The sequence below is a fragment of the Psittacula echo genome (genome assembly GCF_963264785.1).
Source record: "Psittacula echo genome assembly, chromosome: Z".
Classification (NCBI taxonomy): Eukaryota; Metazoa; Chordata; class Aves; order Psittaciformes; family Psittacidae; genus Psittacula; species Psittacula echo.
In genome coordinates, this window is record NC_137742.1 from 94,643,282 (window position 1) to 94,661,385 (window position 18,104).

Here is an 18,104-nt window from a genome sequence, read left to right on the forward strand (position 1 = left end):
GGGCATCTGAGTTTTTTATGGAATTTAGAGGTCACCTGTAGCACCAGAACCACAGGGCCAACACGCTAATTTATTATTGTTTTAAAATTACTGCTTGCATCTAATTTTAAGTGCTCTCAATCTGACCTTACCAAATGGTGCAGTTGTCATCGTAGAAGTGAGCAACTTTGTCTCATAGCCAGGAGTCAGATCTTCACAGCACTAAAATATAAAAAAAAAATTGAGTCAGGATGACAGTTTGCTGTTTCATGTAACAAAGAATAGCAAGTGGAAAATAGGCAGAAAGAGCCATTCCGGCCTGTTCAGGAGTCACCATTAGGTACAGAACCAAAGGACCTCTTTGGTACTGAGAGAACAGTATCAGGTTCACAGGAGACACCATTTTACAGTTTATGTTGGCTGTCTCTGCCTGTAGTTAGCTGATCTTTGTTGACCTGCTGGCAGTGATGTGGAAACAGCAGCACAACTGGCTTTGCAGTCACACTTCCCATCTCCTCCTCAGCAGTATGTCATGATTGTCAGTGGTGACTGTAGAATCCACCATGAAAAAAGCTTTCCTGCCAAATCGTGAGCAGAAAATTATTTTGTGAAAGGCAGAAAGCTGTGTCTTTGAAGGATCTGTTTACCTCTCCCATGAGATCTGGATGTCCAGAAGTTGTGGATGGGGAAAGGCTGTGTTCATTCCACCTGGCCGGCTGCTGCCTCTTGCAGGTGACCTGACACAGCTTCCTCACTAGTTCCTACAATAGCCACAAGCTGAAGGCTCATGGTAGCTCATTAATGCTTTTTCATAGAATCATAGAATGGTCTGGGTTGGAAGGGACCTTAAAGTTCATCGAGTTCCAATCCCCTGCCATGGGCAGGGACGCCTTCCACTAGACCAGGTTGTTCAAGCACCGTCCAGCCTGGCCTTGAACACTATCTGGGATAGGGCATTCAGTTTCTGTGGTATGTTATGGCAAAATCAGAGGCTGGTCTGTCCATGTCCCCTTTCAGTCTAGCAAGGAACTCATGAGCAAAGACCTTGGCTGGTAGGAATCACCTTCGGAATAAAGTGATTTACCTTAGCTAAACACAGACAACTTTATTAGCTACCATACATGCTGCTTGACTCTGGGCTGTGCTGCCACAAAGTGCAGTGCTGTTAAGAAGCTGGAAATGGAAGATGCATCATTAGTCCTGCAGGACAAGGAACTCCTGGATGCTCTACAAAATCTGCTGTGGGATGCTGTCTGAGCTCAGTAGGACTGCACTGACACCAGGGCTGCAGCCTCTGTGGCAGAAAGAGTGCAATATCTGTGTGCATCTGTCAGCATGCACCTGGGACAGAAGCTGTACCAGACTGCTCTGAGGCTGAGTTTCAATGAGACTGTGTGCACTTTGCCACTGTGCTAGGCAGTTAATGCCCTGTAGCTACTCGTGTGCCTGCCTCAGTGAAATGTGCCTCTTTTGGATAGGTCTAGGAAGATTCATGTCTGTGTCTGCCTTTGATAACTTATAAAAACCAGCAGCATGGAAATGTTTTCTTGTGGCTCCTGTGGCATGAGATCCATGGTGAGATCCCTTGTGGGTTGATTCTACTTCACATTTCATATTAAATTTTTCCAAATCATCAGGATAGGATTTTATATCTACAGTGCAAGGGTGGAAGTAGCTATGTTGGTATTACCTGTCCTCAACATCCTTTGTAGGTAGACCAGAGACTGGCATCGCTTCCAGTCAGGTCTCAGATGCACTATACTCCGAGTGGTGTATAAAACCTGAATGACAAGATTATGTTGTTAGCTGTGTGGTGAGTCCATTACCCTGGCCAAGCACGGGCTTCAGACAACTGAACCCCCACAGTGGGAGCCACTCGTTCTTTGTTCCTCGTTTGGCAAAGTTCTCTTCTCTACCTAAATACGTGGTCAAATGCCTGAACAGTGCCCAAGTCACTCAGTGCAGAAGCAACAGCAATCCGGTACAGGGTCGGGGCAGCGGGGCAGGCTGGGCTGCTGGTGCCTGGGTTGGGCAGTGTGTGGTACATGGAGGGGGGATCATGGAAGGTGAATTTTCTCTTGCCTAGCAGAAGACACCTTTTTATCCCCTCTCCTTGTTACAGTCCAGCAAATCCCCTTAATTGCCACTGCCTGATAATAGGTGCCCTGACTCCCTAATGTTGCACGTGTGTTGATTGTCCACACTAGCACACCTCAGATTCCCAGCTTCTGCTACAAACCCCTTCTTCCAGGTGCAGAACCCGTTTCAGGATATTTGCGCTCACCCAAGTGTGGAATGGACACAGAGTGTCTTATTTCAGAAACCCAAACACCTTGGCTTAACCCAGGCAGTTGTGACCAGCTGCAGACCTCATCCCACAGAGCATGTGATGCTCCAATGCAGCCCGATTTCCACACAGCCATCTGAAGCGTGGCTGTATCCTCTAGGAAGGATAGTAGTGGAAGAGTTGTTTCATTTGAAAACTGGTTGTGTTATCAACAAAATTATATCAGAATGTAAAATTTATCTTGTTTATTTAGGTATTATTTCAGATAAATGATGGCTAGCAGGAGCCACTAAGAGCTTCATCTGATGCAGTGGGCTAACAGCTGGCTAGGGGGAGGTAGAGGTGGTGTGATCCTTGTTTTGCTTGTGGTATGCCTTTACTGTTTTGGCCTGGAGGTGCTGGACCAGTGAACTCCTGTGATTCAAGATACTGTCAGCCTAATCCAGAGCCCAGTGAAGTCAGTCAAAAAGACTCTGGTGACTGTGATGAGCTTCGCATCCAACCTCAGGAGTATTGTACCTCTCTCTTCTTCCAGAAATAAAGGACTGCTTTTTATAGTGCTGTACTGTCTCCTCTAGGTTTTACTGTTGAGTTTACTTAGCACGTATTCACTTGATTGATCTTACAAATAATACGTTATTTTTTAGTGACCATGAACACAGATAGGCTAAAACTAGTTTTTCAGGACCTACTGAAAACTGCGAGATTGTCCATTGCCTTCAGTAAGCACTGGATGCTCCTGTTCACTCTCCAGAGTTAATTTTTTCCTTAGCATTGAATGTTTTCCTTTGATAAAAAAGATACATGGGACCAGCAGATGCCCAGTGAATGTTTGATAGGCCCCTGCACACACCTCTGTAATGAACACAGTTAGGTGGTGGGCTGTGTGTCCCACACGAAAACTTCAGAAAGTTTAGGGCAGGGGGCTGTTTTTAAGTTAGGCCACTAATCTGTGTAGGTTTAAACTGATCCCATGCTCAGTAATCAGGGAGCTTCCCTGGTGGATACAGAAAAGCAGTAATGGTTTTGGGGAGGGGAGAAAATATCATCCATCAGGGAACGAAGCTTTGGGGCTGATGCTGTCTTACCTGAGATCAGGTGATGCAGCCAATCTCCATGCCTCTTCATCTGGCCTGTAACCAGCTCCAGTTGTTTGCAGCATGCTTTGTATAGGGTTTCTTCTTTAATCTTCCTGTTGTTTTTCATCTTCCAGCTACTTCCTGTGTGTTTGTTGCCCTCATTTCTTCCCACTTGCATCTTCCCCTTTTTCTCTCTCTGTGCCTTCTCTGCTCCTTTTTTCTCTCTTAGTGGTGTGCCTATTGTCCCAGCCTTAACAGACATCAAAGAGATGTAAAGGATTGGATGTCCCTTTTGAAACACGATAACCTTACTGGGGTCAGTGAATATTCATACATCTCCAGGCTGTAGGCAGCCCTGGGGAGAAGGAGCACCTCTCCACTACCAGCGGTGGGTCTGTGTGCCAAATTTGAACAGAGCTAACTGCTTTGGTTCAGTAATATCCTGCAGCAACAGATTTTACAGGTTCATTCCAAGCCACTATGAAGAGTCGCATATTTTGTGCTGCATGTTCATTGGCCTTTGATTTCCCTGCTTCCACAAGTCCTGGAGCAGCAGCACTGCTGTTATTTTTCATGTAATTTTGGTGCCTGTTTTTTGATTACTTCTTCTTGTGCCGTTCTTCCCAGTCCAAATTATTCCAGTCGCTTCACTCTTGTGATTTTTCATTTTATTTCATTGCAGCCTTTACATCCAGGTGTGTTGACCTGCAACATGCTCCACAAAAGTCACAGAGCATACTTGTGGTGCAGCATTTCCATCTGTAGACAGGCATAAGAGCCAGGAAAGCAAACCACATGTCTTTGCAGGGAGGAGCTGGTGCTCATGCTGGAGGAGGTGGTGGGGCCAGTGTAAGCAAACTGTCCACCCAGTGCTCACCCATCTCTTCCTTCTCTGGCTTGGTTTGATGGGCTGCTGACACCTGTTTTCTCACCATACTCAACAGTCGAGATGGAAAGATCTGTTGGAGATCTGATGCAAAGCTGTTAATGAGGATGTGCAGAAGACAGTCAGTGAACTGGGAGTTGGATCAAATTGGGAATCTGAGTTGCCCAAAGCCCAAGTGAGGTGATGGACAAATGGCTGGGAAGAACTGTTTCTTAAGTTGTTGGAGTGGGGAGGTCACTACCACCGTGTAATTTTCCAGGATCCAAAGTAGGCTTTAAATATATGAATAGTCATGAAATGTAGGGAGCAGCTACTGTAGCTGAATTTCAGACTCAGCAAAGACAGGTGAGAAGTGAAGCTGAATTTACGTCTCCATCTCCTAACGTGTGTGAGAGGTGACAGCGAAGTCCAAGATCTTCTGTTGCAAAATCAGAAGTGACTGTCTGAGGCCAAGAGTGAAGATTAGGGTTCGGGACATTTCTTACATCAGCAGGCTTTTTTAATGCAACCAGTTATTTTGATTTCTTAATCCAAAAGTAAAGCTTTCTGGCATTGAGCTTGTGGGGTGATAAGTGAACAAATAGTTCAGTGCAGTGGGAAATTCACAGTCAGCTCTAACAGATTCACCACTAACACAGTGTGGTTTTCTGTGTAGGTGTAAGATGAAGTATGTGGGTACCTGTTGCTTTTGCACTCTTGCTGACAATACATAAGCCTAAGTAGGTCAAACAGGAACAATACTCATTGCTAAAAGAGAACTCTATCAGCATTTCTAGTTTCTCTCTCTCCCTCTCTCTTTTATTTTCTTCCCCAGGACTTTAATCTTTTATATGAAGAAGCAAAGTATTACCAGCTGCAGCCAATGATTAAGGAACTTGAGCGATGGAAACAAGAGAAAGAACAAAGGAAACATTTCCAGCCTTGTGACTGCTTGGTCGTAAGAGTGACTCCAGATCTGGGAGAGAGAATTGCATTGAGTGGGGAGAAAGCTTTAATAGAAGAGATCTTTCCAGAGACTGGGGATGTCATGTGCAACTCTGTGAACGCCGGCTGGAACCAGGACCCTACCCATGTTATTAGGTTTCCTTTGAATGGGTACTGCCGGTTGAACTCAGTGCAGGTAACGTAATGGCCTTTCGGTGCTGGCTCATCTGTTTGCTGGGGTGGGTTTTGTAGTATTTCTTGTTCAATTATATGCAGATTATTTGCTTCTGCCCGATTACTTTCAGTGCTTATACTGCAAAGAGACATTTTCTGCCTGGTGAGATCACAGCCTTTCAGGTTTTCCCAAGTCTAAGCAGAAAAATAGATTTAGATTTTGTGTATGTTAGTGCCGTGCTGGTCTCATAATGGTGTTATACTGATAAATGCTAATTTTTTCATCAATGTACAGCCTGCAGCAGGGTTTTTTTTTCCTGCAAAGTGCCCCCAGGAAGAAAGAGTTCCAAAAACTACAAAAAAAAAATCTCCACACCATTTTATAGAAAATGCAACAATGTGTAAATGCATAATTTATGTCTCACTCATAATTAAATGATGGTGCCTGCGGGATGGACTTAAAAAAATTGATCTCTGCACTTTTTTTTTTTTTTCAAAAGGATGTTCTATAAAAATTGCCCAGAGTATTTTAAACAAAATGTATTTCATTTTATACTCAGAGTTTTGACATTAGGCTTAAAATTAAACATACGAAACAAAAGAAGGTAACTGGACAGATAGGTAGATGGTAGCAGAAATAAATCTGTGGCTTGTGTTTAGGCAGCAGCCTTATGGACAAGAAATGCCATTTCACAATGGATCAGCACCACTGTGGCCAAGACCTTGGTGTTGTAGTTATCCTTCGGCTGCAGAAAGAAATGGTGTTGGTGATGCTGTTAACTTGTGCCTTACAAGGGCAAAGCAGCTCTCAGTTTTCACATGTATGCCTTTAAAATATGCTGCAAATACTGTGGAAAATGAAATCAACCTGTGGGGAATATTTCCAAAGTTATTGTCCCTAGCTGATGGGCTGCGGCTGCAGATGTTAAATGGGCTGTGGGAAAGGCTTTAGTGGCCTTGGTGAACTTCCCTGTGGTCAAATACCCACGGAAGAGCTGGCCCATGGGACTGGCTGGCCAGACTGTGAAGACCAGTAAAGGTGGATGCAGTCATTTTAACAGTGCTTATTTGACACTGACACCTCCCTCCCTGGGGCAGCACTACCTGGTGCTCCGTTTACTCATAATGCTTTTGTCTGAAACCAGTCTAAACCCAGCTGGTTTGGATGATTTTTTGGTTCAAGTCTCCCAAGTGTTTTATTTGGCTGACCTTTGATCAGGCTGATGCCTGTGGTTGATTTTGTGCAGTTCTTTGCAATTTCACATTTGGCAAGGTTTAGAGTGGGCTGCCCCAGAATAGAAGGCTGGAGGTGGGTTGGAGGCAAATCCATTTGCTGGCAGTGGGAATGGTGATGTATTCGTCACTGTGCTGGGTGGAGAAGGGAGCAGCTGCACTTCAGCTAAGGTAAGTGGATGGGGAAGCGTGTTTGTATCTCAGCCACCCTATCCTTGTGACACAGTTACTCGCAAGAAAGAAATTAGAATACCCAAGCAACAAAGGGCCACCAGTGGGGTCAGTACTGCCAGCAGTTGGGCAAAGAGCTGGATGCCCACCAGGCTGAGCACTTGGCTCTGGATTAGCCAAAGTGGTGTGCAGTAGGAGCTGAATGCTAATTAGTGTTAATATTTGAACGTGTTTTGAATTCAGTCAGAATTCAAATGGAATCAAAGCATCTCTTCACAAGTCCATGTTGTGAAAAAATTTTTGTCAGTCTGCAGTATAAATAATAATACTAAATTACATCATTTTACTATATAATTAATAGAAAGTGTTTTCAAACATTTTCTGCAAAATGATGCATTTCTGAGACCAAAGGCTGATGAAATCAGCAGCTAATTATCATTGGCTCTGTGGGACTCTGGTCAGCACAGAGGTGCTGCCCCTCCTTTCCCAGAGTTTTTTGGCAAAAGTCAGAAGCTGGAAGTACAAGGAAGCAAATGCCCAGACTTAAGGGAGATGGGTTAGAACGGGAAGTGGGTGGAACAGTAGAATCATTTCCAAAGAAGCTGAAAGGGCGATGCAGTAAGTCTGCCTGCTGCTTGCTCCAGTACAGCACTTTTGCCTCCCTGTGCCTTGATGACTTACTGGTGGCAAAATTGCAATATTTTTCAGTTCTTCCTATCTTTGGAAGATATTTTCATTAAATGTTTTGTTTCCAGAGCTGTGCACTTCAAACAAAGAATGTCAACAGTGAGTAGGTAGTGGTAGCCAAAAAAAATACAGTAGCTCTTAATTTAATGCCCATTTGTAATTACTAACAGGTATACCGTTTTCTTAAGACTGACACTGTTTATTCAAGTCCTTGCAAAAGGTTCTGTCGAGATACATGATCTTACCGTAGAGAAAATGCTGTGGTGCTTGTTTACGTTGAACATTGAGTCTTCATAATTAAGAATGTATTTGTTAGCATTCTGCAAAATTTAAATGAGATGCGTTAAGTGAAGATGATGTTCTTCTATTTAGAAAACAGTGCAACAAAATCAGATGTGCTCAGAATACTGGGAGACAGAGTATATTAAATCATGGAATTCCAGACTGGTTTGGGTTGGAAGGGACCTTAAAGCTCATCCAGTTCCAAACCCCTGCCACGAGCAGGAACACCTTCCACTAGAGCAGGTTGCCCCAAGCCCCATCCAACCTGACCTTGAACACTGCCAGGGATGGGGCAGCCACAGCTTCTCTGGGCAACCGGTGCCAGGGCCTCACCACTCACAAATCCTCTAATACTGTGTGTGTCCCCCATATATATGAGAATTGCAGCTAATGCTCACTTTCTGACATACTCTCTTTAGAGGTTTACAGGACAGAAGCTCCAGTTTGACTCAGAGACACTAGTTTCCCTGTGTCTGTACCTTACCTTTGGAAAAAGTAATGTGCATAGAACCAAATGCAGCAAATGGCATTTAAATCTGTTCATGTTTATCATTCTGTTGAGTCTTGTGCACGCACCAGCACGTACAAGCCAGTGCTCAGTGTACGTGGAATCGGCCTTTAGGAGCCTTTCTCCACAGGGCTGAGTTCAAGGTCATCCAAGTTACACTTAAAAAGCTACAACATTTTAAACATTCTTTGCGTTGTTTACAGGATTTGGCTTGGTTTGTTTCTTGCTGAGAAACTGGATGGTACTGAGGTTTTTAAGGTTAGTCGATAGCCTGCAGTCTAGTCCTTTGAGCACCTAGGTAGTAAAACTGAATCGCTTTGTTCTGCATGCGGTGCTGTAAGGTGTAATGCCTACCTGGACTGTGTGCTTGCAGACAGCTGGCTTAGGGAAGAGGAGTCCTATGTTAATAGGCAGCCTTCTGTATCTTTGGACAGAGGCAAGCCAAGGGCACCCTGTGCTTGGTTTATCTTACGAGGAAATTGATTTGAAAAAGTTTTTATCAAGGATTTTGAAGTCACGTCTCTCTCTGAAATCTTGCCTGTCAATCCTCTGGTTTGCTATCCAGGTAAATGGAAGCAGGCTCCTTTCCTCTACCTGGGTTGCCTCTCATATTCATCTTGCCAGCTTTAGGAATGTAATACAGTCAAAATACTCTCCAGCTCATGGAACAGCAGTCTGATGATGTCGTACTCCTCCTTCCCTCTCAAACTGCTCTCCTCTTTCAGTTGGAACAAGTGTTAGTGTACACACCCCATTTCTGACCTGCAGGCAGCATACAACCCCGATAAGAGAATTGTAAGCATCTTAAATGTATTGTGATAACCCACGCGCCCACCCCTTCTTTTAATCTCCCCAGGTTCACTTTTCTACCATACACTGGTGTGCTGTTTTGATCTTTCAGTTCCCATGGATTAAAACCAGCAAATGCTGCTGCCATGGCTTGCACTGCACCACAGTACTGCCTCATACAGTTGTCCTTTGCCCTTAGTAAAGGCTCCAAACTGATGTTTCTGGAGAAAACAAAGCCAACATACAAGCCAAGGAAAGGGTGCACCAAGAAATGTACCATGGCCTCACATGGGTCTGTGTGTCAAGGGCAGCAGTCTGATGTGCAGATCTTTTTAACAGTCAGCTTGGGACGTGAAATGTAAGACTTTTCAGTACTACTGCAGTAGGTGTAACTGCTGCAGTGCTCACAGGGCTAGTAAAACCAAAAAAGAAATAAAGTTCTTCCTATAATGTAAACCTGTAAAAGCATATGAATTGCCTCTGACTGAAGGTGTATCTATTGCATAGACACTTAAACACACTCAGGTGGAGTGATCCAGAGAAGCTGTGGCTGCCCCATCACTGGCAGTGTTCAAGGCCAGTTTGGACGGGCCTTAGAGCAACCTGCTCTAGTGGAAGGTGTGCCTGCCTATGGCAGAGGCTGGAACTGTAGGTGCTTTATAAAGTATTTATTAAGTATAGCTTTAAGGTGCCTTCCAACCCAAACCAGTCTGGGATTCCACAAATCATGGTCAAGTTTTTTAAGTAGCTTAGTCCCTTTTCTGTCCCTAGTCTGTCGCTGTGGGCAGCAGACAGCTGGCACATGGGGATGCTGGTGTTGCCAAGTTCATCAGGTTTAATCAATCGTCAGGTTCAGTTCCCATCACAGCCAGCTCGTGTGCTGTAGCAATGGATGTGGTGTCTTGGGCACTTACAGACCAGTACAGGCTGCTCCTCTGGATGGCATTTACCAGTATAAGAACCATTTTTCCAGGCTGCTGCCCTGGACCCGGGAGAGCCAGCACTGGGTGGGAGGCTGCACAGCAGCTCCTCCAGTAGACCTGGTATTGCGGATCCGCTGAAGGTGGACCTGGCATCTACTCTGAGAAAAGTCTGTGTGCGTCCTGCTCTGCTGGGAGACCATGTATCAACATGCTCACGCATGTGGAAACACAGCCCTGAACATATTGCCGAGATCAGTATATCCTGGGGTAATGTGCTGTGTGACACAGCCTCAGAAATTAAAGTTGCCTCTGGGTTCCTTAAATTCATGCATCTAAATTGCACTAGCTTTTCTTCAGAAGGAGAAAGAGAAAATACGTATTTGCGCAATACAAATTAACTTCTTTCTTGGGCCGGAACATTTCCTGTTTGTCCTTGTCTTGGGTCCACATCCCATCCCAGCCATGCTTTGCATGCACATACAGCAGCACTCCCTTCCAGCAAGGAAAAACCATGACTGTGATGTCCATGGAGATGTGGTGGAATGTGTGGAGATGTGTCGCTTAGCCGCCTAAGACACTGTCATCTGCCAAGGAAGAGCTGAGATGTTTTCAGTCCCTTTCTGTAAGCCTGTTCATACTACTAATGAGTAATGGGCGCTTTTTATTACGACCTAAACCTGATGTTGCTTTCTGTAAGCAGTAAGAGATAACATCAATATCACCACAGTACAGTATTTTACTATATAATGTACTAAGCTGCTCTGCAGAGCTCTTATTTGTGTGATTAATTTTTGTTTTCTGCAGAAGTTTGCTGAGAGCGAGACTTTAATCACAGTGTAGCCATTTAACAATAACTTAAAGAATTATAGCTGAATAATATTCATTCAATGAGGACTCGAAAGACTAAATCCATCATTTAGATCCAGTCTTCCTGAATGCTTTAATCAGTAAAATTTGATAAATATTAATCTGAATTTTTTTCCCCACATTGCAGGTGCTTGAAAGATTATTTCAGAAGGGATTCAATGTGGCAGCTTCATGCGGTGGTGGGGTGGATTCCTCTCAGTTCAGTGAATACGTGCTGTGTCGTGAGGACAGACGACCACAACCCACCCCAACCATCAGAATAAAACAGGAGCCCCTGGACTAGACCCTACCCCCCTACTCCTTTGTAACCATATAAGTGTTTAATAGTCCCTTATGTGAAACACTAAGAATTTGGAAAACAGTATTAGCAAATAGATTTTGACTTTAAGTTGCCAATTAGTGGTATTCTGAAACTACCTGTCACGTAGCCAGCCATGAAATGCATTTGAAAAACCAGTTGTCCGTTTTTCACTATGGAATTCCTGAACGTGCTCAGCATACCAGGCCTGCTGGGAACGTACTTTGGGCTGAACAGTGGTGGTGGTGGTGGAAAAGGCAAAGCTTCATCAGCCGCTGGCCCTAGGTTGAGCTTGTGAAAGAGCAGTTAAAGCAATTTGAATAGATCAGCAGGAGAAGCAGTTCCAACAGCCTTTCCAGCTGTACCCCGACGCTGTGACACATGGAAGCGGGAGCCTCCGAGAGGAAGATGGTTCCCTAAAAACTGCACTGAGTATCTTCCCTGACTGCCCCACCTCCTTCATATCAGACGTGGTTTACACCTCCATACATGACGTGACACTTCTGTGATTGTACTCGCTTGTACTAGCAAATGGCTTATTTTTATACTACATTTTCAATAGAAACATCTCCCTGTGGACAGACTCCAGAATCTGAAAAAGACCGATTTATAGTCAACTGGTGCTCCGTACTAAAAAACCCCACACAAAACGAAAAAAAAGTGACAAAAAATTTGACAAGGCCGATTTTGGCAATGTTTGCAAAAGTAGGGATCTGGAAGCACAAAACAAAATGCCAGCTGCCATCCCACGAGGATTGCATACCCAGCATGGAGCTGTAGTTCTCTTAAAGCCAGTCTTGTTTTGACTCAGAAACCGTTAAGTTTGGCATCATCAAAGCAGCGTGGTTCTGCCAAGCAAGCTCTGCCATCCCTTGTTAATCATTCACTGACCATGTTGTAAGCCCACATTTAGGAGGAGGCGTTAAGAATTTCGGACAAGCCTACTTTTTCTGCAGAATTACGATTATTTGTAATTTTGCAAAACTATGTTAAACCCCTCTCTACTGTCCGATGAAAGCCAGACATGCTTGTTTAGATTCGTTTCCCTCTATTACTAAACTATTATTAAAACACAGTTTGGGAGCTACCCCCTACCTGTAATTTTGTCCATCAAAGCAGGCTGTCTGCAGGATGAGACTGTTCCTTCCATAAATTGGTATCAACTCTGACTCACAGGGCTTCCTAACTCAGGAGACGGCACTGGATTTGCAGGTGCAAGGTTATAAATAGCATTCTGCTAAATCCTGTTGATTGGTGTTTGGCATGATTGAGTCCTCAGTAACTAATTCATGTGTTAATCACAGTTTAGTTTCTCCCACGTTAATTTATAGAATACTGTTGTAGATGCTGAATTTTAATGAAACTCTTCTTAGATGCGTAAATACGGCCAGATAGAACAAGGGACAGAGTATGAAGTGGTCAAGAATTCCTTAATGCCAATTGATCACGATCAGGCAAAACTGAAAAATCATTTTTTAAGACTAATACTTTCAATAGCAATGAGCTGTACTGACTGCCCAAGGGACAATCTAGGCAGGGGTCTAATTTTTGGAAGAGGGCTGGATACCTGTCCATGGAAAAATCAGACCTCTGCAGGTTTCCTCACCTTGGTTGCCCAACTCAGCAAGCTCGCAGCCAGTCTGTGTTAGCCTGCTAACTTACAGCCGAACAGTTTGAGCACATCTGTCTACTTCAAAAGAGTTGTAAAATTATTTTATTTTGTGGTTTTATACTTGTATGACATTCTAAAGTTGCTAGGCATTGCCATATCTGAATATATGGCACAACATTCATCTTTGTATGTAAGATATCTGTAGAATTGTGTATTATACATTTAATATTGTAAAGAACTTAACGTATAATTGTCATGTATTTGTGTATGCACATTTCTCATATAGTAGTTCATGCCATAAACATTTCTGTAACGTAAGTGATCAAAAATAAGCAAGTAGGGTGGAATGGAACACTCACTGTATCTCCCATGTTGTTTGAAAGACGTGAGAGTTTTCGATTGCATCACCTCTGGCCTTTGCTCCATTCAGCTCAATGTAGCCAGGTCTTATAAAGAGGAAAAAAAAGTGTTTTATTTATTACTTTCATACATTGAATTCACTTTGAGTTCAGAGTATCCTTAAATAAGCTGTTTAGCTTCTTGTTTTAATCCTACATACACTTAATGTCTTGCCCTCCTGGACAGGGAGGTTTGTGGTTGGTTGTTTTTTCTTCAGATTGGTGTTTTTTACTCTGTGTTTCTTTGGAGCTCAATAAAGCAGCTCTAGTGATTTGGGCAGCTTGCTAAGGTGGCATTGGAAAGGGTTGCAGGCTGCGCCAGCCAAGTTAAATGTGAACTTGAGATGGAAAGTTTGAGCCATGACATCACAGCATTGACTGCAAAATAGCACTAAGGCAAAGAAGACATGTGGAAACAATCACTTGGATAGAAGAAATATGCCTTTAAAAAAAAGTTAAGCTAGGACACGTTCTTTTAGTTAGTAACTTCAGGTCACTTATTTAAAGTTTATTGCCATTTCTTTTGTATCTTTTTTTTTATTTCCCTATATTTTTAGGCAGCAATAGCAGCAAAAACTGATATGAATTCTTACTTCTGGCCTTAGACCAGAGCAACGTAACTTAAGAACATTGCTCAACAGTGCTAAGACGGGTTTTAGAACACCCCAGCAAGCCCAGCGAAGGCTAAAAAACCACGGGGCCCAAGAAGCAAACGTAGCCAGGCTTCTCGCCCAACTCAGCTGCACAAAACAGTCCCAATTCTCCGTTGCTGAGAACTGAACTTGTGGCTGGAAGAACTTGGGTCTTCACTAGCACTTCCCATACACTTCCCACCGCTGTGCTCCCAAGCCTCGGAAGGAAAGCGAGAGAGGAAATGTTCTGTTGTGCTTCTCGAACTGACAACTGCTGAGTGCATACATTCACTCTATTAACAGCATCAAGGTTTGATGACAATTTTATTAGATGTTTGACAAAGGATAAGGATCAGCACAACAAAATACTGAAGTATTTGGGTTTAATATTTCTTTGAGGGTATTCTGTTAATATTTTAATGCAAAATGTTCCTGAACAGTGCTCAAGAACGACAAGACAATGTGAAATTCTTGTTTGATAAATTAATACTGTATGTTACTCGATGTGTTACTTTAGTAAATTGTTTTATTTCTTTATAAAATAAGTACAAATAAGGGAGTATGTTTTCACACAAGTTGGGGATATTTACGAATATGTACAGAAATCATCAAAATAACGTAATTCTAATAAACACAAGGCCTTTATAAACAACATGTACAAATTATCAATAAATTTAAAACATAATTTTACACTTTCTGGCCTTAAATATGTTATGAATAATCTTTTGGCTAAATAGCAGCAGTATAAATTTTCTTCTGCTTTTCATAAACCTTAAAAAATAATTAAAACTTTTGTTTTTAAAACTATCGGACAAATAGTTCTATTTGTGCTTTCGCTGTGTTTTCCCCATCCAAAAAAAAAAAAAAAATTGCCTCAAAAAAGTGGCAAGCATAACATGGTAAAAATTGACAAGATAAATAAGCAAATGTCTCCCCTTCAATGGTTACTCCTAATACTGTTATGTTTGAAGTAGAACTTGTGCCCACCTGCCTGCTCAGTACTCCTAGCTACTACCCTTTTAAAAGACTCACACTAATGTCACTTGGCTTTGGTGTAGGCCTCTTAAATCCCACTTCAGCAAACCATTTAAAAAGCATTCATCCCACCTTTAAGTACTTAACACTACTCATTATGCTTCAGTCATGTGCTTGTTCATGTGCCTCTCTGGACTGGAGTCTAGTCGTCCAAGGCCAAGACATGGCCAGGCCCCAGGCACTGTGGCACCAGGGCTCACCTGATCTTCCACAAGCGGAACCAGCCCCCAAAACTTCCCTGACAGCGACTTTAAAATCCACGTGTACAATACTCTGAAATCTTCACTGATCATACTCTCTTTTAAAACCGCCATTAAACCATACTCTTTGCAATAAATAATTTTTTTTTTTTACTTTTTTTAGAACATAAAACCCAACTTTGATTCATGTTACTAACCAGTTGCTACAAATGTGCAAAAGGTTGAGAAGATTTAAGAAAACAACTGGACACTAGTCCAGGTAACTCAGCTGAGACCCAAGCACACAGATTTCATACGCTTAGGATTCGGTTCAGCAAATGGCTCAGAGGAAATGAGCTGTGCAGTAAAAGCAGAAATCCTAACTATATAAAATGTATGAGAGTGTGCAGTGGCTATTCTCTTAGCTGTGCAAAAGACTGCAATTATAACTAATCTAAAATAACAACAGATATGTTGTAACCATGGTTAGTGGAAACTGCTAGCGAAACTAAAGAGGAAACAAACCCAGTGCCTTCCATGAACATACAGGTTAACATCACAGGTTCTAGTCCTGTAAACCTGTCCCAGTCCTCCTTATGCAGATGGTTGTGGTGAGCCATCACAACAGCCTTATCAGTCAACACCATCCACTGCAGCTGTACCTAAAGTGGCCAAACAGAGCAAGACTTTGATGGTAGTTGGATCTCTGGATTTAACATTTTAAAACCTTTTGCACATTTTCTTTTGTGTGTGGTTTTTTCTGGGTGGTTTTTTTGTTTTGTTTTGTTTTGTTTTGTTTTTTTTTTTGGTGTTTTGTTGTTTTGGTTTTTTGTGTTGTTGGTTTTTTTTTTTTTTTTACATAAAGAGAATTTATTGCATGTGTCTGACAATTTTACAAAATAAAATTACTGGAACATTGACTTCTGAAAAAAATAGAAGGCACATTAAAATGACAGCTTTTTTAATGCAAGTTGAGCTTCTGTATGGAGAATTCAGTACGATTCTTGGCCTTATTTAAGCAGAGCTCGATAGAGCAGGAGAGAATGGCTCATTTCTCTTTCCTGTTCCATGTAGAAGATGAAGTCCCTGAGGTTTATGCGAGTTATTTTCTGTCGTGCATACTGCCGGGATGAAGGAGTGCCCAAACCAGCCTGACCTCCGCTAGACATACCAAGACCCTGCAAACAGAACATAGCAAAGTCAAAAGTCCTGCAACAGCAAAGAATTTCCTCATACTTTCAGGTTTACAACTACTTTTTACAGCAGTCAGTTTACAACTGACTGCTGGATCATTTGAAACATCCTAAATTGATTATCATGAGTTTAATTCTGAAAGTATTACACAAGATTTTATTTTCTTCTTTTTCTATTCTTCTGAGTCTCACCAAGTTATCCTGAGTAAAGAAACTCCATTGAAAACAACATGAGGCTAGACCTTGGTTCATTTACAACTTGGGATAAGTATGTCTGACTAATTCTCCTGCTACACTCATGTTAACCATAGACTTATTTGACCAGTTTAATTTCAGGAACCTATTTAGGACAAAACTATTCGCAGCAGATAAAGCCATCTTCAGTACAGCGAATGTGTGCACCATTCTACTCCACATCCTGGCTCTAGGACTAGAAAAAGGTGAGTGGTGTATCAGGATGCTGCTACTGCAATAACCTCTGCAGCTGTGAGTCCCACGGGGACCCTGATTCTCTTCTCTAAATCTACCAAAGAGAAAGGCTCAGTGTGGGGAGATGGTGAGCAACCTTGCTCCAGTACACAACCAGTGCTGAGAGATGGAAAATCAAACAGAAAAATCACAAGGACATTGATGATAAAGGCAAATATCAGCACTAAGGCTATGTTAAATAATTTTTATTTCTGTTGTTTAAATTGGTTCAAGGGTACTGAATTACTGCATACCTTATCCTGGTTTTCCATATATAGAGAGAAAACACACAAACTGGGCATGAGACCACTGTGCTCTATTTAGAAACTGAAAGGACGAAATTGCAGAGACTCTGCAGTGCTGTTGAGTTTAAAACTGAAATGCAACACACACACACACGCAACCCTTTTTTCATCCTTAGGAGACCATTGTTTTTATTAATTCCAATTGATTTCTGGCAAAACAACTTAGAAAAATAGGTTTTTAACTCTAAAATTATTTAAATTATTTTTCAAACCTTTAAGATACCTGGAGAAGTTTTCAATAGTTTTGAAATCCCAAATTTACATACTGCTGCTCTTAATAACCTACCTTTCTTTCCTCAGGGAATACTTATTCTAGGATCTTGATTCTAGCCATTAAAAATACAGTTAATTGTAATTCTACTACTGAAAGATTGTAGGGGAAACATATATGGTACATTGCAAGTAAGACATGGCACTGTTTTTTCTCTGTTGCTTTTCTCCCAGCATATCAGCAGTCAGACTCCTTGCAGAGCTGTGCCACTCAAGATAATTTCTCCTGTACATGATTATTAAACCACGGTAGTGGAGCAAATCTATTCTCTTGTAACCAAAACCACAAAAGTTAAATGAATGTGGCTAAGCTTGCAAGCAGGAGAGGGAGAAGTCCACAACCTTTGAGCACCATAAGCATTTTATCTGAAGGATTCTGTTCTCCTGTGTGGAATAGCTTTCGTTAACAGATTATTACCTAAACCTCACTGCTCATAGGAAAAGCATGTGCTGCAGCTGCAAGGGTTGCTCATCCATGCTGACTCGAAACATGTCCCCAGCACACAATCCATTTATTTCGTGGTGCTGTGAATTCTATGGCAAAACAGTCTGCATTTGTAAAAGAAACAGCATCATTTAAACTCCTGCTCTTCATCTTCCATGTGTCTGGAATGATCCACTACCTTAAGCTGTCTCTCACTGGGGCTCTGATCATGCATCCATTTTGCCAGGGCTGTTGCCACTGTTTCCAATTCTCTAAGTAACCACCGAATCTTTAAGTCAAGCTGCTGCAAAAATAATTTTCTTTCTTCTCTGCTCCCCACATGGTGCATCTTTCCCCCTGCCTCCAGCAGTACTTCAAATTCACCCTCACTACAGTTCCCAAACAGTGACAAACACACCACTAAGAAATGTGGCCACCCTGAACTTACTAAAAAGCACTGTCCATAGCATACTGGACTGGAACCACCCTGCACACGCTACC

General features: G+C 42.4%; 2 protein-coding genes across 3 annotated transcripts in view; one reads left to right on the forward strand and one right to left on the reverse strand.

The window, feature by feature from the left end:
- The window catches only part of KCTD15 (potassium channel tetramerization domain containing 15), a gene marked incomplete at both ends in the record, with an annotated part of 50,517 nt that extends 39,445 nt beyond the window's left edge, over positions 1-11,072 (forward strand). For both annotated transcript variants that reach the window (XM_080637678.1, XM_080637679.1), the window contains 2 exons: positions 5,046-5,351; positions 10,917-11,072. In XM_080637678.1, coding sequence (XP_080493804.1) covers positions 5,046-5,351; positions 10,917-11,072 — 462 coding nt within the window. The remainder of the gene's footprint in view (positions 1-5,045; positions 5,352-10,916) is intronic.
- A 4,302-nt stretch (positions 11,073-15,374) lies between these two features.
- LOC308231476 (transcription initiation factor TFIID subunit 4-like) overlaps positions 15,375-18,104 on the reverse strand; it is a 146,575-nt gene continuing 143,845 nt past the window's right edge. The window contains exon 15 of the mRNA XM_080636953.1: positions 15,375-16,121. Within this exon, the coding sequence (XP_080493079.1) occupies positions 15,954-16,121 (168 nt within the window). The 3' untranslated portion in view covers positions 15,375-15,953. The remainder of the gene's footprint in view (positions 16,122-18,104) is intronic.